This window comes from Cryptomeria japonica, chromosome 9, assembly GCF_030272615.1.
Source record: "Cryptomeria japonica chromosome 9, Sugi_1.0, whole genome shotgun sequence".
Taxonomy (NCBI): domain Eukaryota; kingdom Viridiplantae; phylum Streptophyta; class Pinopsida; order Cupressales; family Cupressaceae; genus Cryptomeria; species Cryptomeria japonica.
Genome location: NC_081413.1, coordinates 723609869 through 723635884, shown reverse-complemented (window position 1 = coordinate 723635884; position 26016 = coordinate 723609869). Strand labels below are relative to the sequence as shown.

General features: G+C 37.0%; 1 protein-coding gene across 1 annotated transcript in view; it reads right to left on the bottom strand.

Annotated features, from left to right (window-relative positions):
• Positions 1 to 26016, bottom strand: part of LOC131067432 (plant intracellular Ras-group-related LRR protein 6) — a 170858-nt gene that overhangs the window by 49099 nt on the left and 95743 nt on the right. Inside the window, exons 6-10 of the mRNA XM_058002438.2 lie at positions 12502 to 12576; positions 12194 to 12263; positions 11960 to 12037; positions 11725 to 11785; positions 11314 to 11392 (exon numbers count right to left, since the gene is read on the bottom strand). Coding sequence (XP_057858421.1) covers positions 11314 to 11392; positions 11725 to 11785; positions 11960 to 12037; positions 12194 to 12263; positions 12502 to 12576 — 363 coding nt within the window. The remainder of the gene's footprint in view (positions 1 to 11313; positions 11393 to 11724; positions 11786 to 11959; positions 12038 to 12193; positions 12264 to 12501; positions 12577 to 26016) is intronic.

Below are 26016 nucleotides of genomic sequence, written 5' to 3'. Positions count from 1 at the left end.
ACATAAATATACAAGCTCCTAAACAAACTAACAAATACTTTTCTATGTATCCTATTATTCTAACAAACATGTGAACACTAACAATAGTTTTCCAAACAATGTCACCTTGGAAGATAGGCAAACCATTTGATAACTCTACAACAAAGCATGTTCATTATGTTCAAATTCCATATCCTTCATATATGCATGTTGTCATGAAGGTTGCTCATACAAATATTTCTCTCCATTTGTACACATTTTTTAATTTAATGACTAGATCTCTAGATGCTTCCAATTCAGTCATTAAGGGGGTATTAGAATGTTAATATAATAACATAATAAGGTATATGTTTACACTCGTATGTAATGACTTAGTTGTTTGTGGAAGTTAGTGATGACAGGCATTTTATGACCACACCAGCACAGAATAAAATACCAAGGTATCTTATCCTCTCTTGAGCAAAATCCTGTGTATGCTATGATTGTGAAAGATCATACAAGTGACTCCAATGTTCTTCTCTGTCAAGTCCCTACGTGTGGATAAGCTCAATGGTGGTTGTGATATGTTGGTAACACAAAGGGACTTACATTTAAATCATTCTTCACTTCTTCTACAATGTTGGCTATAAATTCTTCGTTGGGTATTGCAATCTCACGATGCTTCTACTTTGAACAAACACAACTGAAATGAACTAAAATCAAAGAGGAAAGGGTTAGAAGGATTTAAATCTACTCCTAAGGACAATGATATCAATGGATAGTGCTCTAATGGACGAATTCCAATAAACCAAATTCTACTTCGCCAAGATCAACTACAACTCCACAAGAACAGTTGCAATCTTCCAAGGGTTATGCAAAGAATTTTCATATCATAATGAACACAATCATAACGAACAATGCACATTCAATGATTGAATTTAAGCATCCATATAAAATGCTCAAGCTAACTTTACACTGCAACTTATAATCAATAAGATGCAAAAAGTATGAGCCATGGAAATTCATCAAACACCATCGCATTCTCCATTAAAACCAAAGTACTTCATCTAACAATTGAGAAATTGGAAGAACACCATGCAACAAGTTGAAATAAACATAAATCCACCATATCTTCAATAAAATCAAATTTATTTCTCCAAGCCTTACAACAATGTCTTCTCCTTCTGCTACTCTACTTCTACTCTAAGGAGCAAGAGCTCTTCACTTCTAATGAGCTACCTATCTAATGAATTACAAATGAGAAGGTAGGGCCTTTTATAGAGTTCCTCTCACAAATGAACTGCCAAGATTGATTTGAAACCAAGGGCCAAGGTTACACCATGCAAATCCTAATTAGGGTTTCACCAAGAATTACCCTTGAGGTGCACGTAGTGGGTCTGGCAATTAATGAGGCAACACACCCACTAAGCATTTAGTAGTCCATCACTTAGAATAGCATACTCACTAAGCATTTAATAGCTCGTCGCCCAAAATAGCATGCCCACTATCCCTCTCCTTGACAAATGCAATGAATCTAGTCATGACGGTTTGGAAACACCTGATTGGCCGGAAAAGGTGACGAGGCGCTACCTCGGGACACCATGTGAACCTGGTAACTCATCACGAAGAATATTTCACTTTGACTAATTGTGATAGAGTATAGGCCCAAATTACATCATCTAGACCAAGGTTCTAACTTTGATCAACCCTTTTGAAATTATCCTTCCTTGATCATTTTCTTCTTTCCATGTACCTGGGTTCAGGGATTCACCTTCTCGAAATGGAGTGAACTCCCTTGTCAATGAGTTTGTCATTCTTGAAGTGTTTCATACTTGAACTAAATCTCAAGAACTTTCAATGTCTTCCTTGAACGTCTGGAACTGAAATTCTTTCTCCTTGTTCTTTCTTGACAGTGATCTTGGACTTTCGAAGGAAATTCAAGATAGTTGTAAATTCTTCTCATTTGTACTTCCTTAAATTTTGAGGTCTTTGAACTGGCATAACTGAAATTCCTTTATGCTTTTCAAACTTCCTTGTAATGATGCCCTTGAGCTGGGGGGATGAATCTTTGATGCCCCCTTTTCGCCCTTTGACTTGCCAAATGCCATACTTTATCAAACACATTACCTTAAGCATTAAATTCCATGCCTCATGTCATTTCTCCACCTTGGCCACATGCAATGACCCCCGATTAATAAATATACCCGGGGACTTAAATTTATCAAAGACACATTGTTCATTGTCAATTAAAATAATAAATCATTAATCATGAATTATTATTAAATATTAATAAATGATAAATAATAAAGTATTATTATAAATCAAGTAATAAATGTTATATATTAATTATTATGTGTAAAATAATAATAAATGATAAATGATAAAATCATTTTTATACAATCTAGTAAATAATGAATATTATATATTAATCATAAATTGTTATTTGTAAAATAAATGATAAATAATAATCATTCTTATACATCAAGTGGATAATAAATAATAGATCATTAATCATAAAAATATGGGTAATAGAGGATAAATAATAATTATTATTATAAATCATGATTCTCTTAATAAAGCATACCCAATAATAAAATAGAAAAGATTAAAATATTAAAACATAATGGTTAAATGATAAAATAGCGAATAATGATAAGACATTAAATGATCCAAATGTATGATTTACGTAAAGATGGCTTAAAACATAGCAATTAAAAAACCCCAAACGTGACATTCGAAGGTCACGAACAATGACGCAAAACATATGAATAATGCGTCGGGCAAACACGAACGGGGTGGAAAAGGAGACAAGTGCAAGAATGCGAGGTCGAGGAAAAAACCAGTGAATACCACCGGCAACACAATCATGCACAGCTCGGAGTTTGCTCGCGTGTATCTCCGCACACAGGCGGACTAGTAGGAAAGAACGTCGCCGTTGCTGCACGCAAGGAAAGGAATCCAGTGCGGACGCCCAGAGCCTAGGACACGGGAAAGAGCGTCGCCGTTGCTGCACGCAAGGAAAGAAGTCCAGTGCGGATGCCCAGAGCCTAGGATACAGGAAAGAACAAAAGGTACGCCTATTTCCAGAATCCACAGAGAACTTTAATATTAAAAAAAGTTAAAGGCATGATTTCCTTAGTTGCGTTAAACGCTTTGTAGAGTTCAGAGGGAGATTCATAATAAATCTCTTAGAGGCAATATATATTGTAGAGGTTAACCATATGTATATGACAGAGATAGGGAAGCTTGGACAGAGGTGAGATCTCTGCTAGGTTTGAGAGCATTAATGAGTTCATTCATTAATAGAGATCCCATAGAGACCTTAGGCAGATATTACCTGGGTTGTCTTAACTGAGAAAGAGTTCTCATTAGAGGGTTGGGTCAATCCAGGTAAGATCAATCTAAGGATTGTTTTCATCTTGTATAGTTAGTAACCAATCAATGAGCATTTAATTGTTAAATATGTAGAATAACATAGTTTTACTACTTATATAATTGGCTCACATATTTATTTAGCTTGCATATTACGGAGCACTAACGTTTGTTTGCAGGTCTTAAACTTCAAATATACAACTTCCCCACTAGGGACATTACAGCACATATGAGATAGGTGGAAGAATTATCCTTTTGTGCCTTAGCCAAATTTCTAACATTCTATGTCCTTCGAGAGGTGGGTGCATTCTAGAGGGAGAGGAGGAATTTTCCAACACTTAACCAAATCTTCACTAGCTTGGGTCACCTCATGAAGTTGGGCACATTCTAGAGGGAGTCGAGGAATTTTTCAACACTTAACAAATTTCATCATTTCCAACCTTTCTGGAGATGGATGCATTTCAAGCTTGGGGAAGGAATTTTGAATGCCTTAGAAAAAAATCTTGTCTCCATATCTAAGGAATGTTTGGGTGCACATCATGCCTAGAGGAGGATTTTACACACTTAGCCATTTTTTGCAATTTATAGGACTCCATGCATGCCTCGACACATTTTGAGCCTAAAGGAGGATTTAAGCACACAAGGAGAATTCCTCCTTGCCTTGGGATTTGCGCCTAAGGAGTCACTCTTGGCACGGTAGGGCCCTAGAGGAGGATTTTAGGACAAAAGGATAATTCCTCCTCTTCAAATGATTTGCGCCCAAGGATAGATTCCTAGCACACTTGAGGCCTGGAGGAAGATTTTTGGAGAAAGGGCTTAATCCTCCTCTTCTTGGGATCTGTGCCCAAGAATAGTTCCTTGGTGATTTTGATTTTGAAGGAGAATTATGTAATGTCCCCTTTCTAGGTGACAGGAGAAGAGTAGTGGGATGGTCTATTATTTGGATCTCGTAGGCTGGCAGTGGTGGATAGAGACTCATGCAGGGTATTCAGTATCCGGAGTTGGCATTTCAGACAGTTTGAGGGCCATTGGGAGCAGTTCCTTGATTTTAGGGAGATTCCCTATTTTTTAGGAGGTTGTGGCAGTTCCCATATTGGAGGTTCCACGGGACCATGTCATGGTTTCAGTTTCAGGGAGTTTGGGTGTGCTTCCTAGTTTCTAGGAGCATCCTTAGATTTTAGGGATGGGATTGCCAGTTAGCTCAGCTTTTCCGACATTGGTCACAGATAGGTGACAAAGTTATATTCATGATTGTTTAGTTATTTTGGGCTATTATTGGATATCTGGAGATATTTCCTAAGTTAGCGATTAAATAAATTAAAATACAGCTATGTATTTAGTCATTTCGGAGTAATAAGGGGTTTCTGGCTTCATCGGGGTTGATATGCCTATGTGTTATAGCTCGTTGGAAAGGTCTTGAACTTTGCTACATGATTCTCACCTTCTGACGTCTTTTTGGATGCCTGAAGCTATTTATTTGCAATTTAGTGTTATTTTCCTATAGTTGACACCATAATTAGAAAATAACACTCTTTTCATAATGCGCCAACTTTACTCCCTTTTAGGGTTTGGCTTGGAAAGGAAAGGAGATATAAGGAGATGAAGACCAAATTGTTCAGGATTATCTTTTTACACAATCAAACTTATTTTTGCGAATTAGCTCTAAGTGGGCGATTCTTCATCTGGGACGCAAACCCCAAGATCTGGACTGGCTGGGATGTAGCCCTCAGCAGTTATTGGCATTGGATTCTTCAGCCAGAGTGCATTGTTGACAGAGATTGAGTACGCCATTCTTCATTGTGGATTCAGGTTGCAGCGTAAGGGTTTCAACATGGTAGATTGATTCTTCAGCTTGGGCCTGATCCTTGCAGCCTTAGGGCCACCATTTGCAGCAGGTACATCCCACGTGGAATGTAAGGAATGCATGTATTCAGCCTTAGAGGTATTCTTGATTCATGATCACTATTCACCTTTCAGTTTGGCATCATTGTTGGATGTAAGTTCCTTGGATCTGCATTGGAATTATTATTTGGTTTTACAAATCAGCAATCTGTCTGGTACAGCTTGTAGCAATTCTGAATTTGGCTGTATGTTCTTATTTATTTTCAGTCTCCTTTCATGTTTACTGTTCATTATTCATTACTTCTATTCTCTAAAACCATCAAAGGAATCACAGGAAGATATAGTTTATTAATTTAAAAACTACGGCGGATCAGCAAGGGGATCCATCAGGGATCTTTCAAATTCTCTAACAGCTAAAATTCGATCATCTACTTGCTTCATTCACTTTCCAAATTTGGAACTGGATGCTCTGGGTCTTTCTACAGTCAGTGCTTCACTTGTTGCCAAGGATAGACCTCAAAATAGACTTACTAAAAATAGTAAGTTCTTCCAAACACGCTATTCGAGCAAATGAGGACACAGTGAAACTTTATACTTACTGAGAATAGACACTGCTAAATATAGTAAGTTTGTTTAAACTCAAAATTAGGCCAATCAAGGCCACAGTGAAACTTACTAAGAATAGTAAGTTCATGAAAAATACCCAAATTTCACTAGGAGGTCCCTTGAAAGATTTTCTTTTCCACACTTTGGAAGAAATTCTTTCTTCTTGCCTTGTACTAACTTTCAGAATGCAAATTAGAGGCTGAGGAAGAATGTTGTCACTGGGAGAGAATCCTGACACTGCCACAAACTGCCTCCTTGAGTGCAAATAAGACCTCGAGGAGGATTTTGTTCTTGGGGACAAAATCCTGTTGATGTACTGAACTTCTTCCTTGGACGTGATTTAGGGGTGGAGGAGGAATTTTCCATGAACGCAAATCCACCTCTATGGAGGATTTTTCCCATACTTAGCCACACTTTGGCTATTCAATTTCATTCTAGGGGTGGAGGAGTAATTTTTATCATGAGTGCAAATCCACCTTTTTGAAAGATTTTTTTCCAGACAGCTAAATTTTGGTTGTTTCTCTTTCATTTCTTCATATCAATTCTTAGGGTTATCTTGACACTTAGCCAAATATCCATCACTCCATTACTCTACATATGCATTCTTTGTTGCAGCATTGCGATCTCTTCCTTGGGCGATGATATCATCCACTTAACAATGTCCCCTTCTCAACATTCAAAGTCTTGCTCCCCGCATGTACCTAAAAAGACAAGGAAACATGGTGAAGTAGAAGTATCAATCAAGTTCATAGTTAGCAAAATGCAAAGTTCGAAGGATAAAGCAATAACCACAATGCATTTCTCAATACATCAAAACCCTAATTCTTGACTTGACGACAATATTAAGACTGCATCCTGTCAAGGCTATATATTCCTTAAGAATCCATCCCCTACTTAGTCATTTCATTACTTTCAAAGATCAAGGTCCAAAGCGACAAGACCTTACAACTCATTCCTTAGGGTCGGAAGACGACACAAACTAAAAAAAAACTTGGTTTATTCAACGAAATGAGGGGGTCCCCATTTGCAATGGGACGATGTGTCTAAACATCACAACAGTTAATATCTTTAACAAAATCATTCAAATAATAGTTCATTGTTATTGTTGTCCATTTTTAGACTATAATTACTTTCTATTTTTCGAATATGTTCAATAAAATAACGATAGCATCATAGTGCTCTCAACTTAAGGTGATATGTCAATTTCTCTCAATCTCATTTCTCCAATTACACTAACATTTTTCACTAGAACAAGGAAGAGAACGTTGTGAGTTATTGTAATCTGTAACTTGCATGGATATGCAATTTATGATGATGAGTTTCAATGGCACTCATCATAAATTCACAACAATTATTAGCTAACTTTTATATTTGCATGATAATGCAATAATTTACTTTTTTCGTATTCAAATCTAACAGAAAAACTTTCCCAACATTTTATAGATTCATTTGATACATTTTATAACTATATTTTGCATTAAATTTGACATTTAGAAATTTAAAGTATTATTAAAGTTGTTGAGTTTTTGCCTGGTTGAAAATTTGAGGTCTGCAGAAACCAAGTTAAGTCCAAGTATGCAAATATGATTCTAACAAAGGAAGAAGTTAGTGAAAATACAGCTGACATCTCTTTTATAGATTACCAAAATAAAAAAACTAGTGAAACTACAGTTGACATCTCAGAAGAAAGCATAATTAGTGAAAATACAGCTAACACTTTCGCAGCATTTTATAGATCCATTTGATAAATTTTATTAATATATTTTGCATAAATTTATGTCTTATATGAAATTTAAGTTGTCAAGTTTTTTCCTAGCTGAAAATTTGAGGTCTACCAAGACTAAGTCCAGTCCAAGTATGCGAACTATGCTTCAGACAAAGGCAGAAATTAGTGAAAGGATAGTTTACATCTCCTTCAACACTATTGCAACTCAAAAATAGCTGCACAAAGGGGCTGAAAAATACTTGCAGACCTGCAAAAATATGAAAAGAATGCCTTGCTTTTTTGTGAGCAACAAAAAATGAATTGTTTTGAGATGCAATGGTGGAAGCATATGGTTCAACTCTTTCTTGCTTTAAAACAGGCCTTTGTTTAGTGGCTGGCCCGGGTAACTTGGGCACCACCACATTTTATGAATTTGGCGGTCTAACATAGCACACCTATATAAGAAATTCTATCTGCTTCATTAACATAGGCAGAGAATTTGGATGGTTTAGCCATCACCAAAGTGTACCACCCTTTTTTATGAATTTGGCCAACTAACATGGCATGCCTCTATGAGAAATTCCACCTTCTGCAAAAACATGGTGGAATTTGTTGCTGACTTGACCAATTTTAGTAGTAGGCAGAGACTTTGGATGGTTTAGCCATCACTAACATACATTGGTTAGCTGACTTTAGTAGACAAGGCATAGGCTTTGGATGGCTTAGCCATCACTAAAGTACAGTACGGAATTTTGATGTTGGCTCAACCAGCCTGGGCGCGTACATCATTAACTTCGTCCATCTTATTATGTATTGGTGGTAATCTCCTACAATTCAACCAGGTTAAAATTGTGCCACATAAATTATGCAAGGCAGAAATCTCAAGCACAATTGCTAGGTGAAAAAAATAGACCCTTGTGTCACTTTTCCCTTTACGTTGCTGTTTGAAACTAATCATACCTTAAGCCACGTTTTCCCTTTGGCAGAGATTCCATCCATTGTTGCCACCATTATATCCTTGGCAGAGATTTCACTTGGTTGAGCCACTATTAAAGTGCACTCAGGCAGGAAAACATCTGAAATTTGCTACCTTTTGTTAGAGTGAAACTTCATTTGACTTAAGCTAGATGAAGATGTATGCCCATGTTGCCATCTTTTCTTTAGGAGCACACCTTTGTGTCATTTAAGCCAATTTTCAATGCCAAATAGGAATAAGATACATAAATCACTCAAAGACACAGATATTCACTGATTCAACCAGCCTAGGCACACACAATTCTAACTTGTACCATATCCATATGCCAGTCTGAAACTAGAATGGTGGAGCCAAAGAAAAATTGTGCCCAAGTGGAATTCATCTTCAATGTTGCCACTTTTCCTTGAGGCAAAGCTTTAGATGGCTAAAACCATTTTCCAAAGATTGGAAGAGTTTTGAGGGCCTTTGCCACATGAGAAGTGCATCTGACTTAGACTGAGCCATTTTCATAATATTTCCTTATGCTTATGCCTTTCGTATCTTTTCCAACGTCATCATTTGCTTCTTTCTGGACATGTAGCAATCATTGTCACCCTACAAAAGCTTTAGTTGAAGCATATAGACCATGACAAGACAGTCTTGCAAACTAACCAAGCAGCCCACAATTGGCTTGGATATAATGATCAATTTGACAACCTAATTGATAAACAAAAAGAAATACAAATTTTGAGTTTCATACAAGTGCAATACTATTTGACCAAACTATTGCTTATCCGTATTGAATTGAATTGTTGCATTGTTTTTTTCTTTGATTGAGGATAATCATGACGAGAAGTTGATTGTAGTCAAAAATTAAGTGCCTCCTAGGTAATTAATGTAAAACAATGCCTATCTTTGATTATGATTTGATGAGTGCCTCTCTCTGCACTATAAAATTCTTCTTATTTCTTTTTTTCAGCTAATGCCTTTCAATTATCTTTTGTATTTTGTCATTTAGCCAAATGTCCAGAAGGGAACAATCTATAACATCCATGCTATTCCACATTCAAGATCATTGGAAAGACTAGTCAAAAGAACCCAATGAGATAAAAATATTTCCATGTAGTAAACCAACAGATCTGTAGGCATGCACACCTTGAACCTTTAATCCAAAAACTAATCAAAGTCTAGTGAATCCAGTACCAATAGCACAAACTTAGAATGGATACCGCCAAATGCATATTACATTCAACTGTCCCTGGGGACCAGGAACCAGTGTTGTGTTCATTATTCGCTCATAAACATATGTTCTAAAACGCTAAAACTGTTATGAAACAAAAGCCATCTGGAACAATGTAGTACGTGAAGAATGAAGGACAATCAAGTTCCTTTCAAAATATGTAAAGGCAATATGGAGGCATGCAAGCAAGCTATTGAGTTCACCCTCTCCTTCACCCAGTGGTTATTTTTTGACATTGAGATACCTTGTAGCCCTATAATAGAGTATCCATTTATCTTACATGATATATTAGTTATTAAGTGGTAAATTATATTGAAGGAAGCTATGTATTGTTAAATATAAAAAGTGATATTGGCTAAACCAAGATTTTGCAATAGGGTCTAATTATGGGCTTCAAAAATGGTGGCTTGCAGGAACGGAATACCTGAATGTTGAGGTACTATAGCTTTGTAGGACATAAATTTTGCATATTATTTTCAGTATTATTGGTTTTCAAGAATCAAGTAACATCTGGAGGTACCATGAGTGAATGCCTAGATAACACTAAGTGCAAATAGCAGATTTCAGATGATACGTATTAAACTCAATAAAATTGGCAGTGGCACACCACAAATATTACAAGAGTGAACTTTGACTACCTGCTTGTGAATATCTTTAGAAATTTTCTCTGAAGTGAGTGCTTGTATCCTTTTTGAAGGAAAATGCTTATGGAGTTCATAGCCATTGAAATTTGATGTTCCTAACTCATATTGTTTGGAAAAGAAAACATCTCACCCATAAATGGAAGGCCAGTCCTGTAACCCTTGGAATCAGTATTATAAGGATTTTTCTCTTATCACCATAACCACTAAAGGTCCACCCAGATAAGTACCCAACCAAATTTTTGATGCATATTTAAAGGACTATATGCACATGCATTAAATTAGATTTGATTTAGATCCCTTCCAAATTATCCTTTTCTCCTAACATTCCAAAAATGATAAATTATGTCTAAATATTGTGAATTATATGAACAACTAATTTTGTGAAATTGTGAAAGTAACAAGTGTGTCCTTGGCAAAACTCTTGACCAGGTTTACTTTTAATTTACCTTGTGCAAATTTGCCTAAATTTCAAGCTTATTAAAAGGTTGCGAACATGAAATTTGGTTTAACTAGAAAAATAAAATAGCAGCCAAGAGCCTTGGAGCAAACTAATGGCACCACAAAAGAGATACTCAAAACATTGCTATAGCTATCGACCAAAAAAGAAAACTTAAGATTCAATAGAAGAAATAAATACAAATATCAAAGAGCAGTTGCTAAGGAATATCACAATAGTTGATCAAAGAACCTTGAGAAATCTACTTTACAGTAAGCATAAATAGCAAAAATTATTATAAGGAACCATAAGCGATATCTAGTTTCAACAGGCAATCAACAACATCATCATGAAAAGAAGATAATGTCTAAAAATTATACTAGAAGGCCTTCAGAGGAAATGTTAAGATATAACTATGTCTTAATGTGTACAAGAATAAATTGTTTGTGAAATCAAAGACAGTCTAAGAAATTCATGGAAGCTCCCTCTCAAAAGAAAAATTTTCAAACATTTTCAAGTAACTTCACAGTAATTGGGAAACAATTATGTCAATACCTGGTTAGAATGAAGGTCTAATGTTCCTAGTGATGAAAGAGCTCCAAACTCCACAGGAATTGAAGATAAGAGATTATTTCTATAAAAAAAAACAAGTTACAACAAAACAAAATGAAACAACTAGTTAAAGTTGTGAAACAACAAATAACATGATCAATACTTGGTAAGATCTAAATTATCATTACAAAACTTAATATCCTTATTTTCTACATTTTGAAGCATCACCAAGTTACTAATCTTAACAATTGTGAGATAACAAACATTTGAGACAAAAGACAACATACATATGCATATAAGATTTTCTATATGCATATACACAAGATAATTCACACATATATTTTATATAACATATATGCATCTTTGTATATTTGAGAGTTGGCATAAATAGATGTGCATACAAACCAAACTAACCCTAGATAAAGTTCTGCAAGTGAAGAGCATCCAGCAAATGCTGACGGGATTGATGGAATCCCTGCAACAATTATATCCAACATATACCAAAATGTCACTATGGCTATGAAAGCCACTTCCAAGAACGATTACCAACTAACAAGCATCCAAATATGTTAATAGGTTTGTTATTAAGGAAACTACTTTGCTGCAAATTAAGTGAATATGGATAACAATAATTACATCGTTTACTTACGATTCTGATGAAGATCAAGACGGATAAGTCGTGAAAGTTTTCCAATTGATCCAGATATCTCAGTGAGATTGTTGTTGGCTGTATAAAGTAAATATTCAATTAATAATACAGGTAAATTGAAAGGCAGCAACATGTACTTAACTCACAGAAACAATGATGTATTTTAGTTATATTTTTCGTAAAAGCTTACATCTAGAATTGGCATAGCAAATAAGAAAAGTCATTGACAAGTACCAGCATTTATCTCTTTAAGTATAGTCCATGAGCACAACAAATGGTCAGGCAATACTGTGATCTTATTACCCTGAGTAATGTAAATACGAAAATCATTTGTTAATTTTCATCTATGATAAAATGACCCTCCTAAGCATTAGATGAATGGAGAACAGCTACAATTGATTTTAACAGCATATGGGAAACTACCCCATAAAAAACCATATCTCCAGTCAATAGTCAAATGATTCTTCCAAGCATGTACTAATGAGAAGAGCTATAAGTGATTCCAAACATAATAAGGGAAAGTAACCCACAAAATAACATACCTGCAGATCCAAGTTCACCAATTTTGAACAATGTACCAGCTCCCCTGGCAAAGCTGTTAGGTGATTGTTTGATGCCTGCATGGAAAAATTTATGATAGCAACAGTTCAACTTCTCAAGCTACAACTCCCTGATCAAAAGTGAAAATGCTTATGTATGAGCAGAAAATAAGTGCCGGTTGCAAGAGCAAAGAAACCCTTTCTTTAGTAATTATGGAGAGACAATTCCACACTAAAGCCAATGTATCATGTAAATATACTCCACATTTATAATCTCCCATGTGAACTTATAATTAGAAGTATACTAAAGCCAAAGCAGCAATAGCATACCATATTTGGGAGTTCATAAGAAACATTTTTTGAAAACATCCCTCCAATACGCAATTGACATGGGTATTATTTGAATAGAGTCACTCTCTTCTAAAATATGCAGAATAGAGAAAAAAATTTATAGGATGACTTAAGTTCAAATATACAAGCCAATTTGCAATACAAGCTACATAGACTACATTGAAATTATTCTGCCCATGGTCCTATCTGCTCAATTTTCACTAATGCTGCAAGAAAATCTAAACACTACCCTCTTTTCCTACCAGTCTTCATTGAAAATTCCACACATCCCTTTTCAAATGCTGTGAATAAGGAGATGTTAGCATCACAGCCAAGATCTCAAAATATTCTGGACGAATGACCATGTGGAAGGATACCTGGCTAGCATTGTCATAATTACAAAGGATTCTGTCAGACAGAAAGAAGGCTGACAAAATCAACCAAATTTGATATAGAGCCTTCTAGTCCCAATATACACAAATAATTGAAAGTGCATCTTGGATGAAAACCTGGCACTGTTGTCCAAGTAAACGTGAGAATAGAAGAAGATGACGCAACAGAAGTCCAGGAATGTAAAGTCAGAGGTGCAAGGAATTACCATTAGTTTCTAGTCCCCTGTACTGATTCTTTACTTGATTGTTTACGGCTTGTTCGGTGGTAAGGACATCGTCCAGAAGTTTAATGTAGCTTTTAAGATTCAGTTTATTTTCCTCAAGGCTGAGGGAGTTGAGCTCTAACAATCTATCAATTATGTTTAAGTGGGTAAACCTAATCATTGTACCTTGATTCAATGGTCAACTTTGCTAGAAAAGGAACTAGCAATGGCAATTTTACTTTGAAAGTTATTTTTTAATCAACTTGTGACCACATTAAAGATTTACAGATTATGAATATGCCTATGTTACACCAAGTTTCCAGGACATGGGCAGTAAGGGGGCAATGGGACGCAATTTGAGGATACATTTTTTGGAGGATGATTTAGGATAGCTTTTCAAAGATAGGAAATTTTTTAGAAATATAGGAAAATTTCAAACATTTTTTATTATAACATTGACAAGGCACACATTATAAACATTAAAGATCCTTAATAAATACATTAAATTTGAAATGAGAGTTCACGAAAGTCAAACAAATTAACAAAACTTAATTGATTTCATTGTCAATATATGTGATATGTATAGAAATGAGATCCTAGTGAGAAGAGAACAGGAAATACTGAGAGGGGGGGGAGGGGGGCAGAGGGGCAGGGGGGTTGAATCAGTATTTCAAGTTTTTAAATAATTTTTCAGAAAGAGATCAAACGAAACACGGAAAGATCAATAACACAAGTACACATGATTTCTTGTGGAAAACCCTTTCAAGTAAAAAACCATGGCATCAAGAATTCCATTTACTTCAAAACATGGGCTACAACCCAGATTACATGAGTGAGCTACAACTCACTATGAGTATTCAATTTCTGAGAGCACCAACTCTTTATAGCTAAAGCACCGACCTCTATAAGAGCACCAACTCTGAATAGATAAGGCACCAACCTTAACCAGAGCCCCCAACCCACAACCACTGAGGATTATATTTACTTTCAGATTACACACAGCACTTCGAAATGATAAAGCAGTACCCATTGAAATGTCATAGGCGATGCATTATCACTGTTCAGCAATATTCTTAAAAGACTTTATTCACCCACAAAGTTCCCTTTCAAATCTATCCTCCAGAGAATTTAACTTGCTTGAAGAACCTAGCACAGCACACATATCACACAGCTGTATATATATTTCAACCACAACACTTTTTCTTCTTTTTTGACAGCACACTACACCACTATATGTAATGTCCCCTTCTCATTGACGACCTTCCAGTGGTCCATTAGCCTATTCCTGAGACCCTTAGGCTAGGTGGAATGAAGAATGAGTGTCCAGCATTGATGAAACGAGGACTTACTATTTTTAGTAAGTCGGGGAATGGCCATTCTGATGATACTGTCCTCCTGAGCTCTCCATGCTTTGCCTCTGGACGCGAAGATCATGCTTTTCAGAGCACTAATTCTTGACTTACTATTTTTAGTAAGTGGCAGTGTGGCATAATTCTATTTTTGGCAGTGGACAAGGTTCTCATTCTGCAACAGTTCTATAGTCGTCCTGGCTCAGTTTCATCCTAGTTTTGATAATAATCAGTATGGGAGTCATATGTGATATAATTAAATATTATTTCTTTATCCTAAGGTTTAATATTTAATTAATCTGTTTAATTGCTACTGATTATCGAATTTGGGATTAATGTCTATATTTTTCCTAAGTTTTTGGCGAATTTCATGTTTATTAAAGAGATGTCGAAATATTTGAGAGAGATATTATTTTTATGACATCTCTAATATTTGCCAAAGTGTAACGTGGGTCCATGCCTTGGGCATGGAGTTTGACTTGTGGGAAATGGCGCCACACTTGGGGTCCACATACGGTGGAACAAAATGCAAATGAAAGGCGTTGAATTTGAAGGAATTTGCATTTGGGTTTGAGGTGTGTGAAGTTATAAATATGAGACTTGGGCTCCCATTTGCATCATCTTGAAAAATTGTAATGTTATGCTGCCGGTTTGGCGATAGAACTTGAGGCTTCGAAGTGCGTCTCCCTAGTGCTACCCGGTTTCGTACTTGAAATACAGTACCTATCTGTGCATTGTATTCTCTAAATTCTCAGAGTTTGCTTAGACATTTTTGGTGTTAAAATGATGTTGGAGACTTGCTGGTTTGCCTATGGCTGAAGTATCTTTTCACTCATACCTCTCTGTTGGAGCGACTGACGATTATGGGTATCATCTCCTTCTTTCTTCCCAGCATTGGCGATCAACTTTGTAAGTTTACAGCTTGTTTGATTTAGTTTTGAATTTATTGTGCCAAATCAAAATTCCTAAGTATGGCGTGGGTTTCTGATATCGCATTGGGATGCGTGCAAATTAAATAAGGGGTTGTTTGGGTTGTGACTTTAATTGGTTGTCATTGCATATGTTATAAGGTGGGTTTGGGACTGGTTTGAATTGATTCGGATGTAAAATGAGGGAGTTATGAGCATTTAGCATTTCCATAGGTTGTTGATTTGTAATTCCAGCCTACAGTTTGGATGTAGCAGAAATTCATTGTTCGTAATATTATAATCTGCATCACTCTTCTCATCTTATCTATATTTTTGTAATGTTGTTTCAATAGTACTGATCAATCATTCTTGCTGTCCTTATTTGTAATTCCCACTGCATAAGTGGAAGAGGCTGGCTTAGCCACCTTCTTGCTTTGAATTCAGTTTATGTACTCAGTCCTCCCACTGAATAAGTGGTCGAGTGATAAGTTTAATGCAATTGTCCTCCCGCTGAAATATGCGGTAGAGTGATTGAATTTCAGTTTCTTGTCATTTTCCCTTGGCTGGTTTACCACCATGAGTTTGGTTTCTATCCTGCTGGGTAAGCAGAAGGGGCTAGCTTGTTGCCCAGGCATTGTAATTTCAGTTTGATTTTTGGTGCTAAGGATCCCCGGAACACCGTATGCTCTCACCCTCCCAGATTGGGCTCTCGGTGAACAAAAGGTGGAAAGGTTCCCTTTCAACTCTAACCTTAACGGGTAGTGTGTTTGCTTGTAACTCTTATTGTAAAAAAAAAAAAAAAAAATTGCTGGGATATTACACTATCTCACACAAGCACCATGTAGAAAAGCTTTTCTATATAGAGACACGTTTTACTCTCAACATTTTTTTCACAAAACAAAAAGTCTTTTCTCTTATTCATCATCAACAACCCGATTCTAGCAGTGACATATCTCCTCTTTAAAAAAACGGATCACTCTTACTTCCACAATCTCACCAAGAAGTCACGAACTCTTCCAAAAAAAAACATACATCATACTCCCTCCTAAAACAAATAAACAAATCCATATTTTAGTCAAGAAGTCATAACAACAAAATCGCACTAGCCCTTGCATCTTCTCTTTTCTTAAAAACATTGCCATCAGTCACTCTTAAAAATAATTCCCCATCATAAAAAGATAAATGCCAACCTACAGCCACATGAATATCCTCAGGAAAGAAAATAACATCCAGCACAAACACCACGTAATTCGCTGTAATCAATGTTTTTAACAAAACTACATCAAATTCTTGATACCTTTTTTAAAACGTGACTTCAGCCAAAAAAAATTAATACCCACGATACAGCTTTTTCTTTTTTAAAAAACAAGGCAAGCTCCATGTATTATCAAAATGGAACTGAAAACTGACTCACAAAGAATCGAACTCAAAGTGTCTTGTCAAAAAAAAACTGTTACAAATAATCCATTCTTAATGGAAGCCACCACCAATAAGCATTAAGGAAAATGAATCCTTTTACCATAAAGAAGACCAACGCCAACAAGAAAACACAGGCTCCCACTCCCATTAAAAACGGATGACTCCTTTACATATGTGGTCAATATGAAAGAGAAATAATTGACACTTAGCTCAAGCTAACAAGCAACCAAGTAGCTCTAGCAAGCAATCAAGCACACAGGGAGCTCAACCAACTAGGCACACACTTAGCTCAAACTGACAAGAAACCAAGTCGCTCCAGCAAGCAACCAAGCACACAGGGACCTCAACCAACCAGCCACACAAGGAGCTCAACTAACCAGACACACAGGGAGCTCAACCAAAATTCATGATCAAACTCAAATAAGCCTTTGACATCAATATCAAATAATCCAACACCTAGGCCTATGAATGTTAACTAAGATCTCAAATCTCCATAACATAGCATTGGAACACAAATAGATTCAACTACAAGCTTGATAGGAGAGTTACATTTTCTTGCAATGGATTTGAGATTATGAAGTGTGTGTGAATGAACACAGTTACATGATAGGAAAATGATGACTTTCAGCAATAACAGTACATTACATAATAGAAATCTAACACAGTAAGCCAAATCTGGAAAGAGGGCATAGAAAGGAACCTGTAGCTGCAATCTAGAGGTGAAAGTGCCAGATACGGTTGGAGGGCACTCTAATCCAAGGGGTGTACAAACTAATAAATAGGTGCAAAAATATAATTAGGAGGGCTTGTAAGTTTGTTTCCCAAAAAAACAAAATCTAGAACTCACTATCACTATCTGTTCTACACTCTTGTAACCTCCTCCATTGCCGAATCTGGATGTGTTGTATAGGGGCTTGCCCATTTCAAATCCTGCATTGGTGCTCCCACCTCCACGACAGCAATGATTGAAGGAAAAAAGAGATTATCATCAGTAGGACAAAGGCTAAACAATAATGGAAATGCAATTGGAATGATTTTACCTTAAGAATGGAAATGGTGGTAATGCAATGTCCTATAAACAAGTCCTCAAGTGTTAATGCAACAACATGAAAAACACAACATAAAGAAATATTAAATCATACTTGAATGCTCGAATGATGTAGTTTGCTGCTTCTTGATTTCCTCTTGATTGAATTGGAGAAGAATATTGATTGCTTCTTTGAACTTAACTTTATGAATGATAGAAGATGTGATTTATATAGGGTTAACACGGTATTTTTGATTTAGGACGACATAAAATGATAAAGTACCAAAATTGAGACCAAAATTGAAATTGTAAAAACCGACACAATAGTTACAACTTTTGAGAATATTGGCGACACAAGGTTTTCGGACGCCCCAGTCCCACCAAAATAGGATCTTTGAAGGGAATCATGAGTGTTGGGATTTGTGATGCTAGATCTGGTCCTAACTTGAGTCTTTGACAACATTTAAATTTTGAGATTAACAATTAAGATTTAAAGTAGAATAGGACTTATATAGGCTTAAAATGAGACAGGGGAAAGCAGGCTAAAGTGGGTACCAAAAAGAGAGTGAAATTGTAAAGGGATGTGATTTATGACACTACAATATGATATATATTATATAAAATTTAAGAAATACAACAAAATACTCGAAGGCTGCAATTTTCAACTAAAAAATGACAAAAACATTGAAAATGTGTTGCTGTCCCTTATTGACATCTACTAACACTACATCAAAACCAAAGTCTAACCCAATGTCACTGTGAGGGGTTGTCTCATCCAATCCAAGCCACACCAATCTCTCTTGTGCCTCCCTATCATTTTGGATGGCCTCTTTGTGTTAGTTTTCATAATCAGATTAACCATAATAAACAGAAAACTAAAGTTGCACAGTAAAGCATACAAATAGAGGATCACACAACACAAAAGCTACCCTGGGAAAACCTCCCTCTTGGAGGAAAAACCCAGCAACAACAGATCCTCAGATCTAATTATTATTCTGAAAATGTAGATTCACTTACCCAGCTAGGGCACAATACAACAGCAGGAGATAATAGATAAGATCAGACTTATCTCAGTCCTTAGAATGCATGAAATCACAGTGCTGATTTGCAAGCCTTTACACAGAAATCCGTTGTCCTTTGATTGTGCTTCACTGCCCTTCAATGGTGGTTTGTTGTCCTTTAATTGTCTTCACAGTCATCTTCTTGTCTTTGCTGTCATGGAGAACAAGTTCGCTATCCTCGAGGTGTATTCATACTAGCACAGTAGATGATGTCCTCCTTCAGTCAGATTTCGCATTGTATATAGCAGAGGCAGCTTGCATATAACCTTCAATGAATTCACTGACCTTTAGGCAGAATCCTCATTAGATAAACAGTAGAGATGGTTCAATTGTATTCATAACTTTCAGATTTCGCATATGGAGGAGCAGAGATAGTTCGCTAATTGTGTGTGGTGTATGTGTCAAATGATACTTCATTTGCTTGCATTTATATATGATTAAACTCCCTTAATCACCCTCCAAGTTGGCTAGGAGGTTTTGGCGCCAAGGTTTATTTGAACCATATTTATTGCCGCCCAACTTGGGGCCTATATCCTTCACACACTACAAAGTAACGGTTATAGGGTCGGCCCTATAATGAGGTTTGCACGTTACATATTGGTGAAGCCCTATCCTTGGGCGCTGAGCTGGAGTATTACGCGTTTGGCAAAGATTAGAGGGCTCGGCCCTATTTAAGTTTCCGCGCCACCTAAATGAATAGGTGTGATTTACAAAGAAAAGGGCCCAGTCCTTTTGGATGGGTTCTAATGTTGCCTTGCGGCAATTAGAACCCATCTCCTATTTATTTTCACCCTAGTTACAAAACAACACTTTGGACTAAACATTCCAATATAAAGTTGGAATTTGTCGATATGTTGGACTCTAAAGATCCCTAAGTCGCAATGCACTATGCATGGCGATATGTTGGAATCTAAAGATCCCAAAGTCGCAATGCACTATGCATGGCCACCAATTGCTCTGCTCCTCTAGAGGTAAGCCTATTCCTCTTAATAGAGTGGATGAAGCTATATGCAAACTAATTTTTCTCTACAACAAAAGAACTGGCAACTTGTAAAAAGAGGTGAATAACAATATACCCAACTCTAGTGTATATTTGTGATGTGATGTCCACCATTCAATGAGGGCAACATAAGCTAATGTAGCTCTAGCTAAATTCACCTCTGGTTTGTTGAATGTTGGACCAGGTTAGTTAAGCCACTACATGCAAAGTAAATTGACTCCTCACTTGAATACATCTTTCAAAAAGTCTTCATTAATCCTTCTTTCACCTCTTCATCATCACAAGGAGGTAAGCCCCTAGCCTTTGGTGCATATCATTAAGAATTTAAATCAAAGGTCATCCTATGAAATAGGGTGCCCATCCTTGCAAGATAAGCATTACATTAAATGCAATAAATGATGGAATACCAAGAGACACCTATTGCGTCTTCCACGCTCCCACTTAGAAAAGCCTAGAGGTCACTCATTTGTCCATTCCCAAGTCATTAAATATCTTATTCTAGACGCCCATAAGTGAGGAAAACAATATTAAATAATTGTGTTCACAACCCACTTTTATCATTGCTAGTGGAGCCCATCACCCCATATAAATGTATTACAAACAATAGTGAGAATTAAATGTTAAAAATTATTTTCCCAATACATCCTAAGAGCCTTAGGACACTTTCCAAGGATGTTGGAACCATGTCATAGGATTTACAAGGTAGATGGCAATTTAATTCTAACATTCTCCAATTTGACATCATACATCGTAAATACACCCATAGCCATCCATGTGCCATATGAATCATCACCATGCTCTCATGCTCAAACAAGACACCTACAAAAGCAACCATGACAACCACCATCAAGCAAAACAACTCCTCACATTGTCCAAAAGCCACATATAGAAGACAAATGAACATGCCAAGGTGAACCATATCAATTGTCACTAAAACCTACAACAATCTCTACATGAACATAAGCATCAAATCAAAATGATAACAAAGGCTCTAAGTAACTACCTGTTGTGACGTATTCACACATCACCCCATTGCAAATGGGGACCCCTGCTTTTTCCTTTCTAGGGTTTGTTTTCTAGGCCTTTAGGGTTTTGTCTATTAGCCTTTGCAGGATGAGTGTTGTCGAGGGGATCGTTGGATTGCAAGCTTTGCTTGAGCCAGGGTGAGTCCACAGGGCCCCCGAATTAGGGTTTCTTTGAGAGTCTTCCTTAGGGCCTAGTTTTGCTCTTGTTACTAATTGTGTCTTGCTTGGTGAGTGAGTATCATTCTTGAAGGTCCGAGCTAGGTCAAGTTGGTGAGTGATAAAGTTTGGAATGTCATCCTGATCTTTAAATGTCCTGAAATTTGGCTAAGTCTGGAATGTCCTGATCCTGAAATTTGACTAAGTCTGGAAAACTGAAGAATCCTCCAAAAACTAGATTTTGCAATATAACTCCTGGAGGTCCGAAACCACTCTCAAACATCCTGGAAGTATATATGGAATATAACTTAAAGTATAAGTGTATACTTAAATGTTATATTCCATAAAATAATCCTGACGAAGAGGCTAAAATGTCAAAATTCGCTCCTGACCCTTCCAAAGGGTCCAAAGCGAATTTCAATTTTCACTCCTGACCCTTCCAAAGGGTCCAGAGCGAAAATTCACCAAAGACTCAAGATCTCGCCTAAGTCAAAGAGTGGTCGAGCAAGTTTGCAAGGATATGGAACGAAATGGATCTAGGATCGAGTCTAAGACAAAGTCAAGTCAATTTGAAGGTGAATTGAGCCTAAAAAGTGAATTTCGCTCGACCCTTCCAAAGGGTCCAGAGCGAAATTCTTGAAAGCACTCATTTTCCCTCTAGCCAAAGTCAGGATCTTGGTGGAGATGCAAGAGAAAGGATCTATGTTTGCCTCTCAAAGAAAATTAGAGTTGAAAAAAGCAAGAATCAAGGTCAAATCATGATTTTTGCTCCTGACCCTTCCAAAGGGTCCAAAGCGAAAATCCTTGTACCTCTTATTTCCTTCTTTGTTTTGGCTAGGTGTTGGCGTGATGTAGGATAAATTGGTATGTTCTTGCCTTGGGAGGGAGTTGGACACTTTGAAAGATGAAGATTTTAGCCAAAAAGTGAATTTCGCTCCTAACCCTTCCAAAGGGTCCAGAGCGAAATTCATCATAAACTTCATTTGCTACCTTGGTTGACCTTGAAACCTTCTTCCTCAGGTGGAAAATGATCTAAGTTTGCTTCTTGAAGTGGTTTGAAGTTTGAAAAAAGAGTAATCTAGCCTAGAATGAGATTTTCGCTCCTGACCCTTCCAAAGGGTCCAGAGCGAAAATCTTCCTAAAGCTCATTTCCTCCCTAGTTTGACCAAATTTTGAGTTGCAAGGCATCTTGAAGGGAAGTGTGGACATGTTTGGACTTCGGAAATGTTTGAAAGCCTTGAAAAAATGAAGGATTCTAGCCAAGAAGGTGAATTTCGCTCCTGACCCTTCCAAAGGGTCCAGAGCGAAATTCCTTGCAAGCCTACCTTTTTGACCTTGCTTAGACCACAAACCTTGTCTCTTGGGTGAAGAATGATGTTTTGTTACCTTCCAGAGAAGATTGGAGTTGAAAAGATGAAGGATCAAGTCAAGAAGGAGATTTTCGCTCCTGACCCTTCCAAAGGGTCCAGAGCGAAAATCCTCCTAGACCTCATTTCTTTCCTTATTTGGCCAAATTTTGATGTCCAAGGTATGTTGAAAGAGAGAATGGGCATATTGAAACCCTTAAGGACGTTTGAAAGAGTTGAGGAATGAGTGCTTTAGCCAAGGAAGGAAATTTCGCTCCTGACCCTTCCAAAGGGTCTAGAGCGAAATTCCTTACAAGCCTATATTTTTTACCTTGCTTGAGCTTAAAACCTTGTTCCTAGGGCAAAGAGAGATGAGATTTTACCTTGCAATGAAGATTGGGTTTGAAAGAATGATGATTTTGGTCTAAAAAGTGAATTTCGCTCCTGACCCTTCCAAAGGGTCCAGAGCGAAATTGTGCAAAACCTATCTTTTCCCTCAAATTTATGCCAAGTCTAGTGTAAGTTAAGATTAGAGGTGTCTTTAGGCATGTCCTTGAATGGTCAATAATTATCAAGTTTGAAGGAATTAAGCCAAATGATGAAAATCGCTCCTGACCCTTCCAAAGGGTCCAGGGCAAAAATTCTTCAACCACCTATTTTCCCTTGCAAAATCAAGTCAAACTTGGGTTGGATGTGAGAGGGGAAGTGTTTTCTAGCCTTTTGAGGTAAATTCAACTTGAAATGATGGAAGAATGAGCCTAAATTAAGAAATTCGCTCCTAACCCTTCCAGAGGGTCCAGGGCGAATTTTCACCAAAACCACCTGTTGTGACGTTTTCACACATCGCCCCATTGCAAATGGGGACCCATGTTTTTTGCTCGTTTTCGCTTTGCTTTTTAGGGTTTTGGTTTGAATCCAGTCGGTTTTGGGAGCCTTTTGAATTTCCTTTTCTAGAATGCAAATTTTGAATGCAATGAATTCGCCAGAATGGTCTAATTTTCAATTGGAATGTTGATGCAGAGCTTAAATTTGACTAAGTGTTGAAGATGAAATGTGAATTTTTGTCCAATTGAATATTTTTGACCAAATTTTGACATTTTTGATTTTTGATCCTAGGCATCTCAAATGATTTGTTTTCGCCTTGTGAAGTGTTAAAATGTGTAAAATCATGTTATTTTGGCCTGTAGGAGCAAAATCGCTCCTGTCCCTCAGTGAAGGACCGGAGCTACAAATCCAATTTTGCTTTGTCCTTGCAGGATTTTAACGTCTTGACGATGTGAAAAGGTCCAAAGAGGTATATTTTATCAAATGAATATAACTTGAAGTGCTGTCGGGGAGATCAACAGGGTAGCAAGTCCGGCTTGAGTGAGGTCCTGATCCTGAAATTTGGCTAAGTCTGGAATGCCTTGATCCTGAAATTTGACTAAGTCTGGAAACTGAAAAAACCTCCAAAAACTAGATTTTGCAATATAACTCCTGGAGGTCTGAAACCACTCTCAAACATCCTGAAAGTATATATGGAATATAACTTAAAGTATAAGAAATGTCTCTTATACTTAAATGTTATATTCCATAAAAGTTATCCTGATAGAGAGTGCGAAAAGTCAAATTTCGCTCCCGTCCTTCACTAAGGATCCAGAGCGAATTTCGCTCCTGTCCCTCACTGGAGGACCAAGGCGATGCGCTCCTGTCCCTCACCAAGGGACCAGAGCGAAATTCTTCATAAGGTACGATCTGGGCAAAGATCAAGCAAATTTTATGTTCAAAGGCAAGAAAGGAGGTCAATCGAACCCGTTGAAGACAAATTGAAGATTATCAAACGTCAACAAAGGACCAAAATGCTTAAGTTCGCTCCTGTCCCTCAGGAAGGGACCAGAGCGATTTTTGTTGTAGATGATTTTCTCGCCAAATTTCAACCGATCTCAAGGCATGAATGAATGAAAGGAGGCATTGCGAATCCGTTGAATATAATTTTCGAAGGTGATGAAGTGAAATGAGGCCCACAAGAGCAAAATCGCTCCTGTCCCTCTCCAAGGGACCAGAGCGATGAGGTACGTCCCCTTTGTTTTCATAGTTTTGGCGCCAAATAAACAATTCAAATTTCCTTAAATGCTAAGTTCGATAAAATTGAAAATCTAACTTAATTAGCATTTAATATGGCATTGATCTTTTATTAATTATTTTTGCCTTTATTAAAATCGAAATTTGCAAATTAAAAAACGTAAGGCATTAATAATTAATTAATTAATTAATAAAAATCGAATTTGAAGCGCTACAAAGGGAGGTCGGCCTTGTCATTTTAATTTAAAAATCATTTTAAAAAGTGGTTTTATCTCCAAGTCGGCCTATATGGTAATTGTGGTGTGAGCGCTATAAAGGGAGGGTGGTGAAATCTTCATTTTCACATTATCATTCTTCATTCACATGCGATTTGAGAAGTGCGAAGTTGTATTCAAAGGAGCGAATTTCATTCCAAGCAAGGTGGTGCGAATCTTGAAGTTTCTATTGGTGCGAATTGTCAAAGGCATTGAAGATCACGTCAAGGACAACTCAAAAGGTGGCGAAATTCATATTTTGAAGAAAAGATCACGTTGAAGACTATCTATACGTCAATTTTGCCTAGGCAAATTTTTCTCATTTGCATTCTAGAGTTAGCTCTCTCCTGAGGTATGGCGATATTGGTTTTATTGTCTTGATTTTGAATTGTTCATCGTCATTTCCTTAATTTTGAATTTTGGAATTTTGTTTTGCCTTAGCTCAGTCTTTTTTAGGAAATGATTAATAAAGGACTTATCATTAAGTTTCCTAAAATTTGCTCTCTAATTTATGTTATGTATTGCAAAATCATGGTACTAATTCTGAAATGTTGTGTAGGCATCAAATGGAGATCTCTTCAAGGAAAATCAAGCCGGATCAAGGACGGTCTTCGCCAGGACGATCAAGCCAGGACAAGGGCGAACTCTTTCAATCCAGTGTTCCAAGGCGAGGTACATCATCTTCCTGCACATCAAGGACGCAAGGAGTTAGAACAAGGGCTCGTTGAAGAAGTAAATAGTTCCAGATGAATTAATTAAAGCAAGCTTCTCAACAACATCAAGTTGAATATCTACCAAGTTCCAAGTGTCAAATGAGGTGGCGTCCTAGTCATCATTTCTCCAATCAGTGAAGTCCATCTCAGCATGTCCAGATTCAATGTACTTAACTCATGGAAGGTGGCACAAACTCCGATGTACCTACCCCGGCTATCCATTGGTCGATTTTTCTAAAAGGGACATGTGTCCAAGCAATACAATTATTTCATT